At 38.1% G+C, this 22,354-nt stretch overlaps 2 protein-coding genes across 6 annotated transcripts; one reads left to right on the plus strand and one right to left on the minus strand.

Moving 5' to 3' along the window:
• The first annotated feature begins 298 nt into the window (after nt 1–298).
• On the plus strand, nt 299–3,405 carry ccdc167 (coiled-coil domain containing 167). The gene is made up of 5 exons (XM_016447634.1): nt 299–495; nt 719–813; nt 887–939; nt 1,217–1,323; nt 3,173–3,405. The coding sequence occupies exons 1-4, from the start codon at nt 433–435 to the stop codon at nt 1,318–1,320; spliced, it is 315 nt and encodes a 104-aa protein (XP_016303120.1). The 5' UTR covers nt 299–432; the 3' UTR covers nt 1,321–1,323; nt 3,173–3,405.
• On the minus strand, nt 3,385–21,996 carry LOC107658883 (clathrin coat assembly protein AP180-like). 5 transcript variants are annotated; one of them, XM_016447586.1, is made up of 23 exons: nt 21,083–21,996; nt 17,955–18,097; nt 17,772–17,847; nt 16,947–17,049; nt 16,554–16,647; nt 16,184–16,295; nt 15,971–16,077; nt 15,844–15,885; nt 14,810–14,871; nt 14,569–14,574; nt 14,452–14,464; nt 14,252–14,370; nt 14,063–14,139; nt 13,011–13,025; nt 12,523–12,690; nt 11,338–11,436; nt 9,098–9,160; nt 6,252–6,338; nt 5,695–5,719; nt 5,518–5,584; nt 4,264–4,368; nt 4,066–4,165; nt 3,385–3,621 (listed from the first exon to the last, which is right to left on the minus strand). In XM_016447586.1, exons 1-22 carry the CDS (start codon nt 21,210–21,212, stop codon nt 4,079–4,081), a joined length of 1,800 nt encoding a protein of 599 aa, XP_016303072.1. In that variant the 5' UTR covers nt 21,213–21,996; the 3' UTR covers nt 3,385–3,621; nt 4,066–4,078. The 5 variants fall into 5 exon arrangements, with proteins under 5 accessions (XP_016303072.1, XP_016303071.1, XP_016303070.1 ...); XM_016447585.1 differs by having other exon boundaries at nt 5,548–5,584; nt 6,252–6,371; XM_016447584.1 differs by having other exon boundaries at nt 6,252–6,371.
• Between the last annotated feature and the right edge of the window lie 358 nt (nt 21,997–22,354).

Below are 22,354 nucleotides of genomic sequence, written 5' to 3' on the forward strand. Positions count from 1 at the left end.
AAATCAAAAGAAAAAAATACATTGTAGTATGTGTTATACAGTCTTTAATTTATTCTGATCTGTAAAATCAAGTGACAGGATCTTTTTCAGTATTACAGTACAAATATAAGCTTGATAAATAAAGTAATTTTTTATAGTAATAGTAATACAAATGGTGTAGTGATAGTAATATAAATGCTGCCATTGACTAATAAACTAATTAACGTTGGAATATTTTTTAATAAAAACTATTCAGCGAGCGAATGTGTGGCTAGATGACGCTGTGTCCAATATGAAATGTCACCGCTCTGACAGCAGGGGGCAGTATGAACTCACCATAGGCTGAGCGCGACAAGCAAGAGAGTGAGTGAAGGATTCGTGTACGGAAGTGTTTGCCATTCCCATGATTTCTCCTCGAGTAAAAGCCTCAGAGTCAGACTTTTTTTACAGTCTATGGTCAGACCCTCCAAAATGAGTAAATCAAGAACCTTGAAGAAAATAAGTGTGGCAAGCGAGGTAATTGGCATTTTAATAGATATGAAATTGTATGCCATATTATGTGTATGAAACAGTTAACAGATAACGTTACTTTTCAGTGTACTGAAAAATTAAATTATATATAAAAAGTAAAACAGATCATAATGTCGTTGTGCTATTCTGAAAAATCATATATGAAATTGTCTGCTGTCATATCGGTGTATCTACTGAAATATGATGCTCATAGCTTGGTCTCTTTTAGATTGACCGCACTGAAGAGCGCAAATTACACTGTAAAAACAGCCTGGAGAGGGCAGAATTCAGACAGAGAAAGGAGCAGCTCTCAGACAACGACAGGTGATTATGCCAACATTTTGCCGCATAACCTGATACAGAAACACAGCAAACGAGTATTTTTATGTACTTACAGGCTGGCCCTAGAAGATGAGATGACCATATTGAATGAAATAATTCAGAAATATGGTGAGTCAGTTTTGTGGAATGGTTGGGGGTTCAAAAATACATCAATCGGACAATGAAAATTAAGTGCATTGGTCATCGAATTTAATAATCACTTAATACCCAGTGTATGAATTTGTGGATTAGTTTACTCAAAATACTCTATTTTCCTAAAGTTGTTATGAAGCATGCAAAATTATGACCCAAATTTCTAATTTCTTGATGCATTGCATTACTTGATAAAGAAAATGACTGTGAGAGCAGTTTTATCTGATCGTATCTTTTATATTTTATTCTTCAGAAAAGGAGCTGCAGGTGCTGAGAGGAGAGAACAGGAAGAACATGATGCTGTCTGTCGCTCTGTTAGCCATCAGTGCTCTTTTCTACTACACATTTATATATTAAGAGGTATTTTTCTCTCATGCCAAACACTGTCAGAGAATGAGATTTGGGGAGTCTGATATCCATTCATACCCATCAGTGTTCATCATTTGGCAACACTGGTTTGTTCAGAGGTTGTGAATTTGTCAGCGTTATTTTAGCCAAAAATACATTATACCATCTTCATCTTGGCCTCAACGTGTTGGATTGCCTCAGCTCTATAGTTTGTTTGCCATGTAACAAAGAGATATTAGATGCTTGTTCATCAGAGAGAGACACGGAATTGGGATTATGTATGTTTATATGATCCTCATTGTGAAACACTTTACCCAATAATGACTAAATGATGTTTCTCTCCAGATCACTGTTTATTGCATTTCAACAGGACTAACATGCACAAAGGTGGGAGGGGCAGAGGGTGTTATTCCATCCAAAAATAACATTTATCAACAAAATGTTCAGTTGAAAAAAAAACCAGCCATCAATAAAATGCAATACTGTCCCATGAAACTGCCGTTCGTCCCTTTGATATCCTTGATACTTGTAGCAAATAGAATTGGTAACACACTCACTTGCAATACAACAAAACACTAGGCCGCCAGGTATATTCAGTCCTATTTTAAAGAAATACTTCATTGAAAAATGAAAATTTGCTCACTCACCCTGAGGCCATCAAATATGTATATGAGTTTGTTTCTTCATTTGAACAGATTTGGAGAAATGTAGCATTACTTCACTTGCTCACCAATGGATCCTCTGCAATGAATAGGTTCCATCAGAATGAAAGTCCAAACAGCTGAAAAAACATCACAATAATCCACACCACTCCAGTACATGAATTTTTTCTTGTGAAATGAAAAGCTGCATGTTCGTAAGAAAAAAAAAATCCATGATTAAGGTGTTTTAACTTTAAAACGTCGCTTAAAGCCAAAATAGTCCATAATCCATAATAACGCTTCCTCCAGTAAAAAGGTCCATCTCCTGTTGTCCTCTCACATTAAAACACACCAATATATGTGTTTAGAACTGTTTCTGCCTGTTGTATTCATATGTGCATATTTCTCTCCTGATTCAGATGAAACGACTTTCACTGGAGAAAGCAATTTTATAGATGGAAGACTAATATTTTAGCCAAAAGCAACATTTTGAAGTTAAAACCGTCTTGATGGATTTGGTCCTTACAAATACGCAGGTTTTTTCTTCACGTTAACTGATGGACTGGAGTGGTGTGGATTATTGTGATGTTTTTATCAGCTGTTTGGACTCTCATTCTGACGGCACCCATTCACTGCAGAGGATCCATTGGTGAGGTGAGAAAGTGATTTAATGCTAAATTACTCCAAATATGTTCTGATGAGGAAACAAACTCATCTACATCTTGGATGATCTGAGGGTGAGTACATTTTAAGCAAATTGTAATTTTTGGTTGAACTATTCCTGATATGTTGATTAAGATGTAGGTGAACTTGCTTCTGATAGAATCTGATCTGGCTCACTGGCGTCCCCTTTACACAACAGAGGAATTACATGCTGCGATATTATATTATACATACTAGCAGGACTCGATCGGCTCAGTGCCTTGTGATGTACAGAGACATTTGTACAAATGGGATTACTAACTAGCCATGTAGTATGCAAAGTAAACTTCTGACATAACTAAAATATATTCAGCCTTTTTATCTCAAAATAAAGACTAAGGATATTCAAAACAATCTGTCTTTTAAAATATTTTAAAATGCATATGTATTTTCATCAAATAGTCACATGTTGCATGTAACACAATCGATAGATACGAAAAAGAATCAAATCAGGGCATTGATAAAAACAAACAGTGCGTGAGATCTTAACTCGTAATACGTTGATATTGTTCCCACAGAAGTTATTCCATGGTCAAAAGATGACTAATACTCGACTGATGATGACACAGACCGGCCCAGTGATATTCACCACAGCAAAAAAAACATTTTCCACAGAAAACGTCACACTTTTGATTTGATTTCCCACGGAAAGCCAGCCAGGAAAAATGAATGCACATCTATCATTAAGAGACCTGCAGACGCACATTCAAGAATGCATCTGCCATTCTCCTCATGTTTCATAGTACTTTTTTTTTTTTAATTTTATATATAGATCTGAAGTAACTGAGAACATTGAAATACAAACACACATACACACATGTACTTATTCACGTTCACGGTTTGTGCTACAACAACAGACAGGGAAAGGAAAGGGAGAGAAAAGGAGGGACTGGAGTCCCTGAATGTGATGAACGGAAGAGAGAATATACACGTCTGATTCATCAGAGCTGCACAATAAGTGTGACAACTGCAATAGAGAAAAAAGAAAGAGATTTTAGTATTATACACTGGAAAAAACACGCTAGTACATTGCACAGCTTATTAGAAAGAAATGGTAAGTAACACATTGAAATTTTTAAGTAGAAAGCCTGAAATAGGATTTTTTTTCTAAAAAACACATTTTTTACTATATGTGTGTGTGTGTGTGTGTGTGTGTGTCTGTGGTGTATGAGAAGTCCCAAATCTTGAATGACTGTACAGATATTGCATATTGATTAAATACTAATTGGACTGTCTTCCCCTGGTGGTTACAGCCTCGTGTAAATGCTTTGTTTCTACAAGCAGGCTATTTTCAACTATATTCTTAATATTAAAAAATAGATGCATCAGATGAAAAAAAAAATTCAGCTTGTGTCTCATTGTGTGTCCTGTCGTCAAACTGCACATCTGCTCTAGCTGTAATGACACTTACACCAGTTGCTCATCTACATGAAGTCTTTGATATTGAGGTCAGCGAGAGGGTCTTTAGGAGGGGGAGGCTTCCTGGGACTCTGAGCCATTCCTGGAGACATCTGAGGAGCAATAATTAAGTATGTGTGTATTTACACACTAAGCATTCTTGTCTAAATGACTATATCAGTAAATTCAACTGCATGTATGTCTAAAATACCGGTTGTCCAGGGGCTCCTGCTGCGGGAAACTGTGGCCTCATCATCGGTTGCTGCGCAGCCATCATCGGTGAGCCAGGCATCATGGGAACAGCTCCTGCACCAGGCTGTGAGTCACACAGAGACACAGTAAGAGACACATATGCCTGCACACACGCACGTACACATAAACACACACTCTTACCATGCCAAACGGTGACGGGGATCCCATGACAGGACAGACCCCGAGAGGGGAAGTCTAAGCGGGTGGGAGGGATGGGGGGGAAAGGTTAGCATCAAACCACACAGAACAGGACAACACCTGAACAAAATGACTCTACGACACACAGACACACAGGAGGGAACCTGCACACACACCTGGGATGGTGGTTACCAGTCTGATGTAAGTGTGAATTTGAATGTTTTATGAGGCATGTGCATGCATATATGTTTAGTAGTATAAAAAGAAAAGAAATAGAGAAGGAAGCGGCTGTCAAGCCAAACAGGTCTGAAACTCTAAAGCAAGAATAAATCTGAATCTTAAACTGTAATGTAACAGCTCTCTCTCTCTTTATATACATATATATTTATATTAAATAAATATATTATCTTTTTATATAAACTTGGATACGTTCAATTTTATGTGCATATATAGTATATAGCAAACAAAATATATAGCAAATGTGCAGACGAAAATACCATTTATTGTGGCCACAAATTAAGAATTTGTTTCATCAGTTTATGAATTTGTTCTCTCCTTTTAGTAAATCGTGGCCACATTGCACTAATTCATTCTCTCATTTGAAGTAATTAAAATGAGTGAATTAATTCATTCAACGTAGCCACAATTTAATAAGTTGTGGGAACTAATTCTTAATTTGTGGACACAGTGTTTTTTCCCCCCACAAGTAATGTGTGGGGCTCCGTAATTTTGATAAGTGATATTCAAGTAAATTTGACTTGAGGCTACTCTTTGGCTTTGTTCACAATGCACACAAATGCAAGTGAAAGTAAGATTAGGATTATGAATTCAAAGTTTGAAACATCCTTTTAAAATATGTAATTATCTAACATTCAGGGACAGTTGATTTTTCAATATTTCAACCCTAAGTTTCATATATTAGAAAGTTCCGCCTCGAAAGTTTAGTCCTGTTCAACTGATAGGAGCCCAGAGAGAGTCGGGGAGAAGAGGAAGCTTGTGATTGGCTCCACGCCATGCTGCTCAAAGCCATGCGACTCCACCTCCATGCTCCACATCTACAGAACTCAACATTTACCATGGCAACGCCCCAGCTAGGGGTGGGTACCTGCGCTTGCCAGTTCGCCCCTCCAGCTGCTTCACCCCTGAGAGGAAGAGAGAGACAGAAATAGAAAAGGAACAGGTACAAAAAGATTTATTTGAAGAGGGCAAGAAAATATGGTGAAATAGAGAGAAGGAAGTTACTGTAGCTTACGGTTTCTGGTTCCCCACTGCCAAATCTGTAAGCATAGACACAGAAATATATAATTTTACATTTTGCTGTGATGTCATGAAGAACAATTTTTTATTCCCCAAAGAACCTTTTAGTCAACAGTTCTAAAAAGAACCATTTTTTCTTAGTGTGAAAAACACTTTAATAATCTAAAGAACCTTTTCCACTATAGAGAACATTTTGTGGAATTGAAAGATTCCATGGATGCTAAAGGTTCTTCATGGAACCACAGATTCCAGTAAAGAACCCTAAAATTTCAAAGTGCTGTAACTTCATTCTGTTTGGCTATACTCTTTAAAATAAAGGTTCTAAAAGGATTGGAACCATTTTAGTACCATTTTGGGTATCTCAAAGAACCTTTCCGTTAACAGTTTTTAAGAGAACCATTATTTGAACATTTTAAATAATCTAAAGAGTCTTTTTCCACTATAAAGAACCTTTTAAAGGTTCTTCATGGAACCATTGATGCCAATAAGGAAACTTTAATGTTAAGACTATAATTTTGGAGTACACCAAGTGAAAAGTGGATGGGAACGTACTGCTGGCCATGTTGGCCATAGCTGAGTCCAGATCTCCTCCCATGGGTTTGACCGGTGAGGTGGCCCCTGCTGCCTGTGGAGCCATAGCTGGCATGAGCACATCACCCAATCCATCAAAAGCTTTAAGGGGGAGTGAAGAGTAAGAGAAACATAGTGAGCTTGATTTTGAGTAACACTAAAAAAAAAAAAGGGAGCTTAACTGAACACTAACAACCATTATACAGTGCATATCTCTATGGCAACCAGTACAAGAAAAATCTAAAAGATGAGAGCAGTAAGAAAGAGAGCTGAGCTCTATCATCAACTACAGTCACACAAAGCCATGAAACATTAAACATTAATTTCAACATAACAGTTAACATTACTATCATCATTTAAAGTATAAGACTTGTTTCACACAGCACGGATAAGCAGAACATACTACTACCAAAAGACTTGCTTTGTGCTTTTATATTGACACCACAAACTGCAGCTAAATACTGAAAATAACATGATTTCTGGGTTACTACACTGGGTTTTTAAGGTTAACTATTAAAATGTTTTTGTTAACTGTAATAAAGCTAAAATAAAATATAAATATTAGATGAAAAAGTTCAACTAAACTTTGCCTTGGCAAATAGCTGGAAATTAAAACTAAAACTGAAATAAAATTAAACCTAAATAGTAACATTTAATATAAAAATATAAAAAAAATATATAAATATATAATAAATGGAAATATTATACAAAAGAATAATAAAAATGACAAAAGCACATTACAAATTACAAAAAATAAAATTCAAATAAAAATGTAAATAAAAAAGCTAATTCAAAATATTAATTAAAAACTATATTAGTACACAATAATACTAAAACAACACTATTTCTTTAAATACTGGCCTGTGAGAAGAGGAGGATCACAGTTTACACCCAAACTAATTTACATCTATTAATTATTAAAACACACAATTTTGGAGCCCCTAAAGTTAAGCGAGTGGAATTACAGTGGGTTAAATCATCTGGATTAAGTCAGATTCACTGAATAGAAATGCTATTTGCGTGTTGCTGCATGTATAATCGAGCCTGACAGGCGTTTTTTTTTCATGTAACAAAGGGTGAGTAATTTCCTCCACTATTTTATGCTCCTTTATAAAAGCCTATATATATATTTAGTGCATTTTCAACATATTTTCTGCTAAATTCAGGACACTAAGTGCAGCAGAATAGTCTGCAGTGCTTACATGTGCAGTGTGAATCCTATAACCGTTTAATATGGGCACTGAAATGAATATGCGCTACTGCTTACGCATATGTTGTGAAACAAGTCTAAAGACAACAATATTCGCATGATGTACTTTTCTACTATTAGTTTCTACATGTTGTTGCACAGAATGTCACTCTAGAGATCTTTGTAAAGCATCCAAACATCCATTCATTCATCCACCCATCTTGTAATCTTCATAGCTTGGCTAGCAGTCTTTCAGTTGAATTCACTAAAGCCCTATTCTGCAATGCAGCAATGCACTGTGGGATTGCAGCTGGTGTAGGAGCATCAGAACTCACCAGTAAGTAGCACAGGAGGAAGCAAGCAATGACCCAAGAGCCAGATGAAGGGAAAGAGAGGGAAAATGAAGAAATGATAAAGAGAGGGAATTTGAAACATTGGAAGGAGAAATGGAAGAAGAACATGATCAGGATGAAGAAGCGGAAGAAACAGATCAGATGAGCACAAAAGAGTGAGAGTGAATGAGAGAAAAGAGAGCAGAATTAAGCAGCAAGGCATTGGGAAGAAGACTTTCTCAGTCCATGAATGTAGAGCAGAGATGAATGTAAACGCCACACATGAGAGAAACAGATGGAAACAAAACGGATCTCATCTCAACACATCAATACCACCACACAACTGAGATGTAACGTGTCTAGACTCAATATGCCACAATGGCACACGCACACAATCACTGAACATCAAACACGTCTCTGCTATGTAAAAGTGACATATACCCAGAAAATATTTTTATAAAAAGGAAAAAAAAAAAAAGATTAATTTGACTTCTCAGTTATGTTTTATTGGACAAACGTGAGTATCATCTATATATTGGAGCCTTGAGTATCTTGGCAAATCTAAGCAGAGACTGAGATCTCTTGATTACGAAGGTCATTTTTCAGAACAAAACTGGATAAGGAGATTAAGTCATAGTGACAGATATTTTCTTCCATAATGTTATGTACATCAGGCTGCAATGGATTATCTGGAAAAAAGTAGTTGGGCAGGGCCGTGGTTCTATTCATCGGTTGTTGATTGGATGTTGAGATGTGAGCGTGTGTCAGATGAATGTGATCTTGCAGGGGTGGAGCTTAAGCAGACTATATGATTGGACATCACCACAGAAAACATCTGTCTAGTCATGACATTTTGATTAGTTCAAAACATTTTTTAATGAAACACACACTAACAAACTGTTAGAAATAAGATAAGATCTATAACAATAAGGTCTTTAACAATTTCTATTCCTTTCTGACTTAAAGCACAAGTCTCCATTTGTTCTCCATCTAATCTCACAGCTTTCAGTGAGAAACTACTAGATCTCATTTGTGATTTGTCTTTCCTAAGGGTATGTAACAGTTCTACAGTTTCCATGCTATGGACTATGATGACTGTAACCATGACTGTTTTGAACACCAGACAAAAATTTGGCTGCACACTCTCAGAAAAAAGGTACCAAACCTTTCAAAAGGTACTAACATGTACCTTTGAGGTACCCAATTAGGAGTAAGTATGGTACAAAGATGTACCTTTTGTTCTGAGAGTGCAATGAAAATGACATGAAGAAAAAGGAAAGAAGTCACGAGGGCTGCAGGTGATATACCTGACATCAGATCTCCTCCGGCAGCTGCTGCGGCTGGTTTGGCCTCTCCAGCGCCCGCAGATTCTGATCCATCCACGCAGCATGAGGGTAAAAAAGTTTAAAGTGAGCCAAATCCATTACTCTGAGAAATAACCCCAGAGAGAGAGAGAGGAGAGACAGAGAGTGTTATCACACATAAATAAAAGCCAGAAATAGAAACAAACTCACACAAGAGCACACACATACACCTCATTAAAGCCTTTTGACCGGTCAGCTCAGGAAATCTCCTGGTCCATCAACCATCAGCTTTTAACAGAATCCACAGCAACCATCTGGTCAAGACATGCAAATCAAACCCCCAGCATGCACACTGGGTAGTTACCAACCCCCAAACAGGTCCAGATTTGCTCCGCTGTCTGGCCAGCTCATGGGGGCCGATAGAGCAGCGGCAGGAGGACGAAACACATCTGGAGCACAGGAACGGGTTTAGTTGACATCTGAAGTCCTGCTTGTTTAACATCCATTATTTGAAGAGTAACTATGCAACTATGTAAACCAGGACCCGTAAATGCATTAGTTTTAGGTCAAAACCAGAGCCTGTTTACTTCATAGATGAAGACAGGTTTGTGAGATAAAGCCAAAGGGAAAAAGTGAAATTAGAAGGGTTTATAAGTGGGGATAATGTAACTAATGGCTCTTGGAGATGTTTCAAGAGAAACATAGATGGGAAGATTTGGAATGATTAAGAAATGAATGAAGGCCTTAGGGACTGAGAGAAATTAGTTTGTCGGATGGACAGTTCCTTCGGCGGCCCGGGAGAGAAGCATATTTGGCTCACCTTGAGCAGTCAAGGACAGAATAGAGAAAAAAACAAAGCACAAGCGAAGCATGGAATGAGTGGATGGATTTACTGTAGCGTGTACCTGCTGAAAACAGGTCTAGACTGGGGTTTGGGTCTGTTTTGGGAACAGATGAGTCTGGCATGGGATCAAAAAAACCTAAAAACAAGACAACATTTATAGACATAAACATAAATAATATTAATACACAACACAAACCAAACAAATGAAAATATAGAATACCAAAAGACCAAAAAAAACAAACTTGAAGATGCCTTATAAAAGTTCCAGTACCATGGCCACATGGAAATGTGAATTCATGCTTTACACTGGAACAAATATCTTCCTTAAAGTGCAAAAGTTTTATTCAAATAGTTTTAACTGTTCCCTTTTAAGGGACAGTCCACCCAAAAATGAAAACTCTGTCATTAACTCAGCCTCATGTTGTTCCTGCATGCATTTCTGTCTCCTGCTGAACATAAAAAGTACGATATTCTGAAGAATGCTGATAAGCAAACAGCTCCGGTTCCCACTGACTTCCATTTTTTCTGCATATTATGGAAGTCAATGGGTACCGAAACTTTGGTTGCCAACATTTTTCAGAGTATGTTTTACATTCCACTGAGTCATACAAGGAAAGTCATAACATTTTTAAACAATATGAGGACGGGTAGTAAATCGACATAACTGTCATTCTTGGGTGGACCTTCCATTAAAAGCACTTGCTGAAAAACAACAGGAAAGGAAAATAATTCCAGTCCAGATTTTAATAAGGTGTCTTGCCAAATCTCTGGCCTAAGGAGGTTTACCAGCAAACAGGTCTATCGTTGGGGCTGGGGAAGCAGCGGGGGCTACAGTGCTGGTGGTTGTGGAGACAGACGCCTGGACAGTGTCCACTGAGCTAAAGAGAGAGTTACTGTCATCTACTGGCTGCATAGAGAACAGGTCCAACTGATGGGAGTTATCAGCAGTACCAGCCGCTGGAGTGAAGGGATCTACCGGGAGAAGAGGATGAGCGTTTAAAAACATCTTCCAGGCTCTGAAAGACTTATATAAAGTTGTCCTGAGGATGAAATTTCAGAGAAGGAAGAATGAAAAAGAAAGTGGAAGTTGGAGAGGGTTTTGCTGCACATTTAACAAGTCGACATCTGCTTGTGGCTCCTGGAGAACAGAACTTCAATGTTCAAAGACTATCGCCCTAGCAACACAGATAGCAATCTCCATGGCAACACCGATGCCAATCCAGAAAACTCAACACTGACCAGAGGAGGCTTCATTAAGAGCAGAGCCTGCATAAGAGGCTCTGTGAGGTTCTTCAGACCGGTAAATGAAACATTCAGAAGCAAGCACATGCACTCTCTCACCCGTCATGTGCTGACATTCTCACATATACATATATGCACGTGAACCGTTGTCACCCACCGGTTGGCGCGGTGCCGTCGGCAGCAGGGGTGGGCGTGGTTGCTGCGGCCCCACCTTCTGCAGCAGCAGCTGTTTCAGCCGCAGGGGCCGCAAATACATCTGGAGTAGCGTGCATCAGGGCCAAAGGGTTGGTGTATAATAGCCAAAGAAAAGGAGGAAAGGAAGAAGTGGAAATAGTAGATAGTGTAGAGAAAGAGAGAGAAACAATAGATTCAGTGTCATGCAGAGTTCGATTGAAAAGATGTTTTGCATTTAAAATATTTAAAACTAAAGCTGTATCCCAATTCATGGGCTACATCCTTCAGAGGGTGCATGCCAAGACTGAATGTGCCATAGCAGTGTGGCGAAGACTGTCCCATTTCGTAGGCTTCTATAAATGTGGCCTTGGAAATCCGCCCTTCATTTCCCAGGCCACGATATAGCACAGACGGATAGCACAGACTATCCCAAGATTCTTTTCGTGCTGTTGATGACAGATTCATTTTTTAAAAGAGAGCTACACTTAAATAAGTATTGAGTTTCAACTTGCTCGATTATCTAATGTCACAAATGTGACACTTTAAAGTGGTTCAAATGTGGAACTTGTCAATATGCGATTTTAAAGGCAGTTTACACTTTTATTATGTACATAAACGGACCAAGGTAAACCTATTGGTGGTCCGTCTAGGATGCAGCCCCTGAATTGGTACACAGCTTATGTCTTGCACACTTTTAATAATAATAGTAATAATGATATATGAAAAATACCCATTTTACTCTAGGAAAATAAAATAAAATGGGTCAAATTTCAATTTGACTTTAAACCTATTTTTATAGTTATAGTTGTATTTGTAGTTGCTGAATTTAAAACTAATGAAAACCTGATTAATCTTACTGTGCAGTCTGCAAATGTACACATAAGAATAATCAAATGATACAAATTCATTCATTGTATGTGAATGTACAATGAATGTCAAATGCAAACTGCAGAAGTGTAGCATGGAAGATAAAAAGTAGAAAGGGAAATGAGAAGCTCTAGATTTCTACTACGGACACAAATGGAGGAGCAATGGTGACTACAGACTTCACAAATGATGCACAAACTGTGATTTCGATCTAATCTTTGATTTTCTTCCTCTGTTTCAGAATGTGGCACAGCCTTTTCCCCCAGAAAACTCTTCGTAAGGAAGAAACCTCACTACTGACCTCCGAGGAGATCCGCTGAGCCGGAGGAAGCACCGGCAGCGGAAGGAGGAGGAGCCAAAGAAACGGCTGCCTCAGCGGCTGTGGTGGTGGGGAGCGTGGCTGAGGAGCTGGAGTCTACGGCAGGGGTTGGGTCAGGAAGGAGAGTCTCTGTAGTAAGGGAGCCTATTTCTGCATAGCCACGCCCCCAGCGGACCAATATAAACACACCGTAAATCAACAGATAACCAGGAAAGGAACCAGAGAAGAAGGTAAGAGCAAATAAGAGAGAGAAAGAGATTCTACTGAGCAAAGACTGAGGGATTGACACAAAGATGTTAAATGGGCTTTAGGAGACTAGGTTTGTCATACTCTGTCATACTCTAATTTCAATTCTCCAGATGAGCTATAACAAACGTTTCAAATGCTTAATAAAGTGAATGAGACATTTAACACATCAAATTAGATGAAAACACTTATTTAACATAAAATGAACGGTTAATAGCGCTTACCTGAGCCCAGCAGATCTGATGTGATAGCAGCCCATGACAGAGAAAGAAAAAGATATTTCAAATTAGGTCATTAAGAGTTTGTAATGAGGAATATAAAACGGATGCTTAAATTTAGGAAGTTAAAGGTCTGCTACTGAGGTCAGTTTTTCACATTACTTTGGGTTTGTGGCAAGTTTGGTTTTGTAATGCATCAATGTGAAATTAAATTAGATCTAATATACTTTTACAAAACGGTGAATAATTTACTGGTGCATATGATTGCAAATGTAATCATAATTTTTACCTAATTGTAATGCAGTTTTCTTTATGGCTGATGTCATTGAGACTACTTTCATTATTTAATCAGTCCAATAGATAAATCTAGTCAGTTTTTTCTTGCTGGATGACCCGTTTCACTTTAAAATATGTCACATTATGGAAGTGAAATCGGTTGTGAATGCTGTTTCATGTTCATAAGATAAATTATTATTATAAATATTTTATGGTTTCATATTAAAGTAACCCAATTTAAGCATGCCGGCACATATACTTCAACATCTTTGAGTTAGACCGCAGCAAAGCCATGTATCGGAGTTTACTCAAAACATTTTTGTTTTTATAAATTAGCGTTTTTGGGTTTGTGATGGGTTTGGCCTCGAAATTCACAGATTTGGGCCAATGCTATTTTAGTATTATTTATATATTACTCTAGTTTTTAGTAATATTTTTAATGTGTTTTTATTTACATTTTTGTATTTATTTTCATTTTATTTAATTCAAATTTTATTTTAATTTAACTTGTAGTAATTTTTGACATTTTTATTAGTGTTTGTTTGTTAAAAATTTCGAAATATTTTTAATACATTTTTTTTGGTTTCATTTCAGTTTTAGTTGTCAGTTAGTAATTTTAATATGTCAAGGCAATTTTATTCATTTACATTTAGTTTAAGTTTTCTGAATGTTTATATTTAATTTTTTCAGCTTAATTAACTAAAACGTTTAATAGTTCTGTCTTTAGATAACAATAACAACACTGGTTCGAGCTGCAAAGTGTGTAAGTGTTTGGATTGTACCTCCCCAAGATGTGGGAGCAGCTGATGCTCCTGTAGAAGGTCCAGAGGAAGACAAAGGGTCCAGATCCAGCAGAGAACTACGGTGAGACAGACAAACACTTATGAAAGCTGCACATTCAGATATTATCTGTTGTTCTGATTAGCATTTAATCAGACAGGAAGTGAAGTCTGGTTATTTGGGTCACTCACTCAGTGGCAGTTTCGGCGGCAGCAGGTGCGGCCTCAGCACGCGGCGGCTCTAAAGTGGGGACGGCAGTGGCTGATTTGGCGGGGGTGGAGGTTGGAGACACATTATTGGTGGGTGATCCCTAAAACATAACACAGAGCAACATATTGAGCACATGTGTGTGATATCTATAAAAAATAATACCATAAAAATTCCCGCTTACTTTTGTGGGTGACCTGAAGGACACAAACAGAGACAATGAGATAGAAGTGAATAGATGATTTTATTTAAAAACAATATGACTGATGAAAATGTCTGAGATTACTTAAAACATACTCACCCTTCCCTGAACAAACCATTGTGGGAGGAGGAAAAGAACATAAATTAGGATTAATATTTATAGGCTTTATATTTATTATTCAAAGAGACTTACAATATAATAACTGCAGAGACAAGCCATGGCTATGTGCCTTTCTCATGTTTCTCTTTCAAATTTAGCATGCAACATTTGATTTACAAGTGCAGAGTTACTTCCCCTCTGACATTTAACGTGATTTAGAATGAGTTCAGGGATCTCGTACCCTTTCTTGCCCTCTAGACTGTTCATATGTGCCTCTAGAGACTCCAGAATACTGCTGGGAGCCTGAGGACAGCAGAAAAAAACACACACACACACACACACACACACACACACACACACACACGCACGCATATGATGAGAAAAGGAAAGCAGTGTGAATACCGTACAAAAATCATGGCATCAGGGCATTTTTGATTTTGATATCTCCACAGCAAATTCAAACAATAAAACACCACATCAAAACCCGGTGAAAATCTTTACCCAAAGCACTCCTCACAGCACCGCAAAATCAGCTCAAAGCACAAACTGTGGGACAGAACTGGACTTCAGTGCATTGCTTTTCTCAGCTTCTGAACAAAAGGCTAATTATGATGTGACCGCTCAGTCTTAGAGAGAAATTCAAGTAAAAAATGTCACTTGCATAGCATCACTTCATACAATACAGACTGCTTCAAAACAGCTTAAAGCAGGAAAATAACTAATTAATAATAATTAATGTTGCAAAATTATTTGATTTCAACTATAAAGCAGCTCCACAGAAGACAATCTTATATGAGTTCTTATTATTGCTTTAAAGCTTCCAGTAACCGCATAATGTTAAAAACGAGTGTTTTGTGACTAGCCCAGTCAGGAAGGGCTTCTGTACAAGCAGGTAAAAGCAATACACTGAGATGCATATTGCGTCCCACATCAGTCGCCATGGTTACCGGCTCCTCGTTGTGGCAGTCTTTAAAGGGACAGTCTTCATTGTCTGAATCTGCCAGGTCTGCAACTACGCGGGAGTGCAAACACTGGGAATCCCCACGGGAAGACGTTTTGATAATGACTCTTGGTTAGGATGGATGAAAAGCTCTTTGAAACTCACACCAGCTTTACTTAATTGTTTTAAAAGGTTGATAGACTCTTCCCATGCTATAATGTTTTAGAAGCCATTGACATCAATAAATCAATACTTGACCTGATTCTAATATTAATTAAGAGCTAGTGACATACCAGCATGAAAGAACAAATGTTTGTTTCAAAAGGCTGACTTACATAAGAGATATCAGGGATGTCATTCTTATCCACTCCTACTTGCTGCAACAGAAACACAATAAAAATACAGTGAATTGACATTCTATCCAAATATTTGACTTGAAAGCATCTCTGCTTCTGACCTTACCTCAGCAATTTTCATGAACTCTGCAATTTTGGTCACCCGGGTCAGAAATTTCTTATAAATGTCCAGAGAATCCTTGCACTCAGACTTCTTCATTTTGAAATATTTCTCTGTATAATTCAAAATAGACCCATTTTCAGGGGACAAAATAGATGTTTAAAATATTAAAATATAACGATGTAATGTAGTTGAGATCGAAAATAAGTTATCACATACCTAATAAATTGATGATGCCGTCATTGTAGGAGGCGAAGAGTTTTATCAGATCCTTAAAGAGAAGCATGAATGCTGCATTTATGATGCCATTATTCAAGTCTTTAGGATGAACCTGAGAAAAAAGATGGTGGAAGGACAGAGAACAAGACAAAAGGGGGTATTTAAAACTGTAATGTGAACAATAAAATAGAGTTGGACCTTCTGTTCCTGACCAAATAATGATAAGCACATTGAAATAAATACAATCAAGTCAACAAACCGGTGAAAGAACAAAATCAGTGGTGAAACCACAATCATTAAGCCTAAACCTAGACTGCTCAATCTCAGACGTTCAACTTCTGTCTCAGATGTTGTGGGAGACGTTACTCACGTCAAACTCCAGCAGTGTGTCCACTTGAGTCTGAAGGGCAGGCATGGCCTTCAAAAGCTTGTCAGGAGCCATAGTCCTCATCACTCCTTCAGCTCTGTGCGCACATACACACACACACACACACTCACTCACTACATAAGACTGATTGCTTAGTTAGTTAGTTTGTGAATCCTGAGAAACCATCCTTTCATTCTCTCTGACTTAGAGATGACATTCCCTTTGTGTTCTGTAAGTGTAACAGCTCTGGAAGTACATTCTGAAGTGTTTCTAACCTTCAGGCAAACAACAACATGCTATTTAAAATGCACTCTGACATAATATTTAATTACTTGGAGTAACTAGTGTATAAATGTTGCCAATGTGTCCTTCTATTCCCAGAATCCATCGACCTACCCCTTCTTAACTCGAATGAAGTCGAAGGCCATCGCGCGGTAAGCATATGCCTTCTCATTTAAGTAGCGTGCATATCGTCTGATGAATGTAGACATGTCATAGCCTTGTAGACAGAAAAGGAAAAACAGCACTAAGCAGCCTTCAAATTAAAACCATTTACTTGTATAGACAGGCTAAACATGTTAATAATTAAAGGAATAGTTCACCCCCAAAAATGAAAATTTGCTGATTTTTTTTATTTTTTAACTCACCCTCAGGCCATCCAAAATGTAGATGAGTTTGTTTCTTCATCATGACAGATTTGGAGAAATGTAACATTACATCACTTGCTCACCAATAAATCTGTAGTGAATGGGTGCCATTAGAATGAGAGCCCAAACAGCTGATAAAAACATCACAATAATCCACAAGTAATCCACACCACTCTAGTTTGTAGTTAAAAATATCTTGATAGATTTGTTTCTTACAAACACATAGCTTTTTGCTTTACAGGATGTTAACTGATGGACTGGAGTTGATTGTGGGCTTGAGTTCGGATTACTAGTGGATTATTATTATGTTTTATTAGCTGTTTGGACTTTCATTCTGATGGCACCCATTCACTGCAGAGGATCCATTGGTGATCCAGTGATGTAATGTTCAAATTCTCCATATCTGTTCCCATGAAGAAACAAACTCATTTACATCTTGGATAGCCTGAGGGTGAGTAAATACTGTACATTTTCATCAAATTTTCATTTTTGGGTGAACTATTTTAAATTTAATTTAATTGAAGTTTATGTGTTTTCATCCATTTAACTCACACACAAATGTACAGAAACTCACCATGGGAGCCTGTTTTGTCAATAAAGTTGCTGAGATTGAACAGGGAAGTCCTTGAGGCCAAATACTGGCTGAATCTCTGCAGGGATTTAAAAAGGACACAGTATTTTAGTATTCATTATCTGTGAGTTTTAATATTAACAGTTTGACTTAAAGGAGATATTTAATCAGCAAGTAGCGCCTCACCTCATTGCCGTAGATGCAGATGTGGTGGGTCGTGGTTAGAGCTTTGAACACGACCACCCAGCTGGCATTAGTGGATCTTTCGAATAGTGTGTCAGCCATCTGGGGGATGTTCACGTTTGTCTCATTGGTGGCTGAGATCAGATCTGCACACAAAAAAAAACACATTTACCAATACTGCACTATGCACCGAAATGTAGATGAAGGACTTTGAGAGCTTTATGATTATTGAACCAGCAGACAGATTCTCAAGGGGAAAATTCATATCCACAATTGCATTATGGAAGCAAGAAACAGCCCCACGGAGATAAACAACTCACTGTGCATTTTTCTTGCACGTAACAACATACTGCATGCAGTGGAATGCATGACGAAAAAAATTAAAGAAATGTTCTAGTCAGAGAGATTGAGGTAATTCAATATTTGATTTTTGAACAAAATCAAAGGAAATCAAATGTGTGTCATGAAAATCTAGTTTCCCAGATTCAGTAGAAATTTTACGTTTAGAAACTTACTGTATATGGAGTGTGAATGTAATCACACTTGACAGGTCTAAATAAAGTCCCTTCCAGAAATCAACTACACACAAGATACAACTGTAAAATTAACTTCTTTCAGACACAATATCATTTTCCAATCAAATGGGACCAAAGAAACAGAACCGAAAAATGGATAAACACATGAAAACATGTCCAGGCTACATTTTACTCATTTTTCATTTTAAGACACAAGATTTTATTTTTTAGCATAAAGCAATGAAGCCATTATTCTCAGTGGTGATTATCATCAGATTCTCAATACTGCAATTAAATGATTTTTAAAACTGAAATCAGCATTGGGAAATTTGGTGGAAAATGTGTTTTATTATCATGAAAACAATGCACAAAAATCTTAATAGTCCTAAAACAGGATTCATTTTCTGTAATCAAAATATATATTTTGTCTTTATTTTGATTTGGAGTGCAGCATGACCCTGAAATCTTCTTGATAGGCTTCACAACTGAGCTTGTCTTAAATACCATATAACATTGTGCTTAGGGTGCCAATATGTTAGTCATGGCGGCTAGAGAACACACTGCAGTGGAGTTAAGAAGCCAAGAATAGTTCAGATTAAAACACACACTGAGATGCAGTGTGTCAACACTAGTGCAATATGTTGCTATGTAATGTCATAATATATTGAAGTATGGCACAGCAATCCCTGTACATATATCAGTTATGAAAATGTGAGCAGGTGCAGCTCACTGGGATTATGGAATTGCTCAAGACGCCGTACTTCATGTGACCGGATTACAGGCAGTGTAAATACAGACACATTGCAAACACACACACACATGCACAGTCATCTGCTAGTCCACATTAATGTGAGCACATGACTAAACGGCTGCTTGGGTCTCATTTCTACTGTATATGTTGCAATCATGCAACATCATACTTATCAATCCTGCCAAATATAAAACAGAAAATGCATCTAAAAAGACAATATTGCATTCACATTTAAATAAACTCTAAGAAGCACATTTTACTGTTAATAATTAATATTTGCAACAACACTGACAGAAAAGCCTAACAACCTGCAACAATTAAAATGTAAAATGCCCATCAATTAACATTTTGTGAAGTGAAAATCTGCATATTTGTAAGAAACAAATCCATCATTAAGGCATTTTAACTCTAAACCGTCGCTTCTGGCCAAAATATGAGTCCATAATCCATAACAACAATTCCTCCAGTGAAAACGTCCATCCCCTGTTGTCCTCTCACATCAAAATCCACTGACATATTTGTTTAGAACTGTTTTTGACTGTTTTCATTTGTAAACTGTGCTTGATCTGTGCATACTTCTCTCCTGATTCATACAAGACAACTTGTTCACCGAAGAAAGCAATATTATGGATAGAGGACTTTTATTTTAGCCAAAAGCAATGGTTGGAGGTTAAAACTCCTTAATGGTGGATTTATTTCTTACAAACAGCTTTTCACTTCATAAGATGTTAATTGATGGACTGGAGTGGTGTGGATTACTTGTGGATTATTTTGATGTTTTTATCAGCTATTTGGACTTTCATTCTGACGACACCCATTCACTGCAGAGGATCCCTTGGTGAGCAAGTGATATAATGCTAAATTTCTCCAAATCTTTTCTGATAAAGAAATAAACTCATCTAAATCTTGGGTGAGTCCATTTTCAGACAATTTTCATTTTTGGGTGAACCATTCCTTTAAACTCAGTCTTTTTAATTTAAAGCAAATGCAGCCTGTCTGTCTTAGAATGAAGACCCTCTTGTGCAAATTGATAGCATGTCATCATGATGTCACTCACTCCTCCCCCTTCCCCAATAATCTACTTCAGTTTCCATGACAACCTCACCAACACCCCTCATGCCTTCCAACTCAACAAACAAATGACTGAAGTAGTAAGACAAAAACTCATCAAACACATTTCCTTGTCATAAACACCTGACACTACTGAAGTAAAATTATATGTATATTGAACAGTGCATCTTCCCACAGGTGCTAAATTGTGCCAAGACCGAATTGATTTCAGAAGAGCCTAAAGTAGGCTGTGATATCAGGAAACATCTTAAGCATCATGTATGATTCCCTGATGAATGGATTGCTAATATTCACACACACAAGGCTTTTGATTCCTCTGCTTGCTCCGTGTGCTCACCTTTGGCTTTGTAAATAATACATGCATGCTTTGGCTGATCGATTTATAATTCAAAAGGCCTTCTCCTGCAGGACACAGAGCTCGAGGCCGACATGAAGATGCTTTGTAGCCTCTCTGTCCTGTCTAAACGCAGTTGATTTCCTTCCGTCTTCTCAGCTCGAGACAAGCCACCCACATAAAGACACTTCCTAGTATGTTCTGTGCTGTCAATTTGCCTTCATTCAGCTTCACACACTAAGCTCCTTATATAAAATGCACCCTAAAAAGGCAGGTTTTCCATTTACAGAATTGCAACTGGTAGCAAACAACCTCACTGAGTGCAAACCATGCATAATGCAGAGCGCTGTGCTAATTGCACGGTAAACACAGCTTCGCTATTGTACGCATTGCGCTGTGGTGCTGAACTGGACAGCGCCAGGTCTTAGGAACGAGGGTGCGTGCAAAATGTCTCACTTACACTCCAGGTGCTTCTTCTTGGGCGCCATCACCTCGTGCGTGGTGGCTTTGCAAACGGCACGAGCCACATCGGATCCGGTGAGCTGGTACTGCGCCGCGGCGATGCGATCCGTCAGAGTCTGTCCCGACATTTTCTCCCGGTAGCGTCGACAACCACCTCAAGAATCAACTTCAGGGGAAAGGACAGCCGAAATGCATATGATATTCGCCGACAAAAAAAGAGACGGAATCCAAGGTGGCTCTCTAGAACTGACAATGTCAATTCCTCGTTTCGGTTTCCAACCGGAGCGGATGAATTTGCGTATTTAAAAGCACAAAATATATATATTCTCAATTGAATCCTTTAAAAAAAAATTCCCTCGTAGGCGTCTAGCATGGGTTGGTTTCAGCACCCTGGATAATGCCTATATTGCGTAACGCCCTACGACGAGCTGATTCCTGGCTCTCGCGGGAAATAAATAAATTAATACGTTAAACCGTCACCTTTGATTATCATATGTATTAAAAACCCCATCTAACTGAAATGACAGAGCGTGTTGCGATTAATTAGTTATTTTTGCGAAGTAATTAATTAAATAAACAAACACAAAAAAAAACGAGTTGTAGAAGCGCTCCGTTGATAAATCCTCTACTATAAAGCTGTTCGGGATTCCGGAGCCTCGGTAATATTCGGTCGCAGCCCGTGTGTCCTTCGCGTCCGGTCGGATGATGATGATGATGATGGTGATGATGACGTGTCTCTTTCCAGCCGTCTCAAGGGCGGGAGTTTGAAGACAAGTATGTTTTCACGTTTCAGAGCTATATCGTGTAGACCTTGGCTATTTTAGTTGCTTCTTTTTCTGCTAATGCAGGTTACGGTCCTGCCTCGTCGGTGGTCGGTGGACCTGGTCAGGTGACGCATACCGGGCTCTTAAAGGGAAGCGGCGTCACGCTGTCACGCGCCTTTAAGGGGCCTGTGCGCGTTCACGGTTCATCTGTCTGCAGAGGTAGATTTTCTGTCACGAGCTTTCAGTGATATTGGGTGAATAGACGGCAGTCAAATGATCGTGTAATGTGTAGATGATCTTTAAGTTTGTCTCAGAATTGTATTACATTTTTGGACTTTTGTTGCTTTTTATGTGCTCTGTGAATAGGCTACGTACAAGCTAGGCTATATTTATCCTTGCGGTTATGGATGCTTATGTGCAATAGCATGATCCACTGCATGTCAAACTACTCTAAACATCAATAGACTGAATGTGAAAACAGCAGCTTCATCATTCGATCACTAGGT

Source organism: Sinocyclocheilus anshuiensis, unplaced genomic scaffold (assembly GCF_001515605.1).
Source record: "Sinocyclocheilus anshuiensis isolate Anshui unplaced genomic scaffold, SAMN03320099.WGS_v1.1 scaffold283, whole genome shotgun sequence".
NCBI lineage: Eukaryota > Metazoa > Chordata > Actinopteri > Cypriniformes > Cyprinidae > Sinocyclocheilus > Sinocyclocheilus anshuiensis.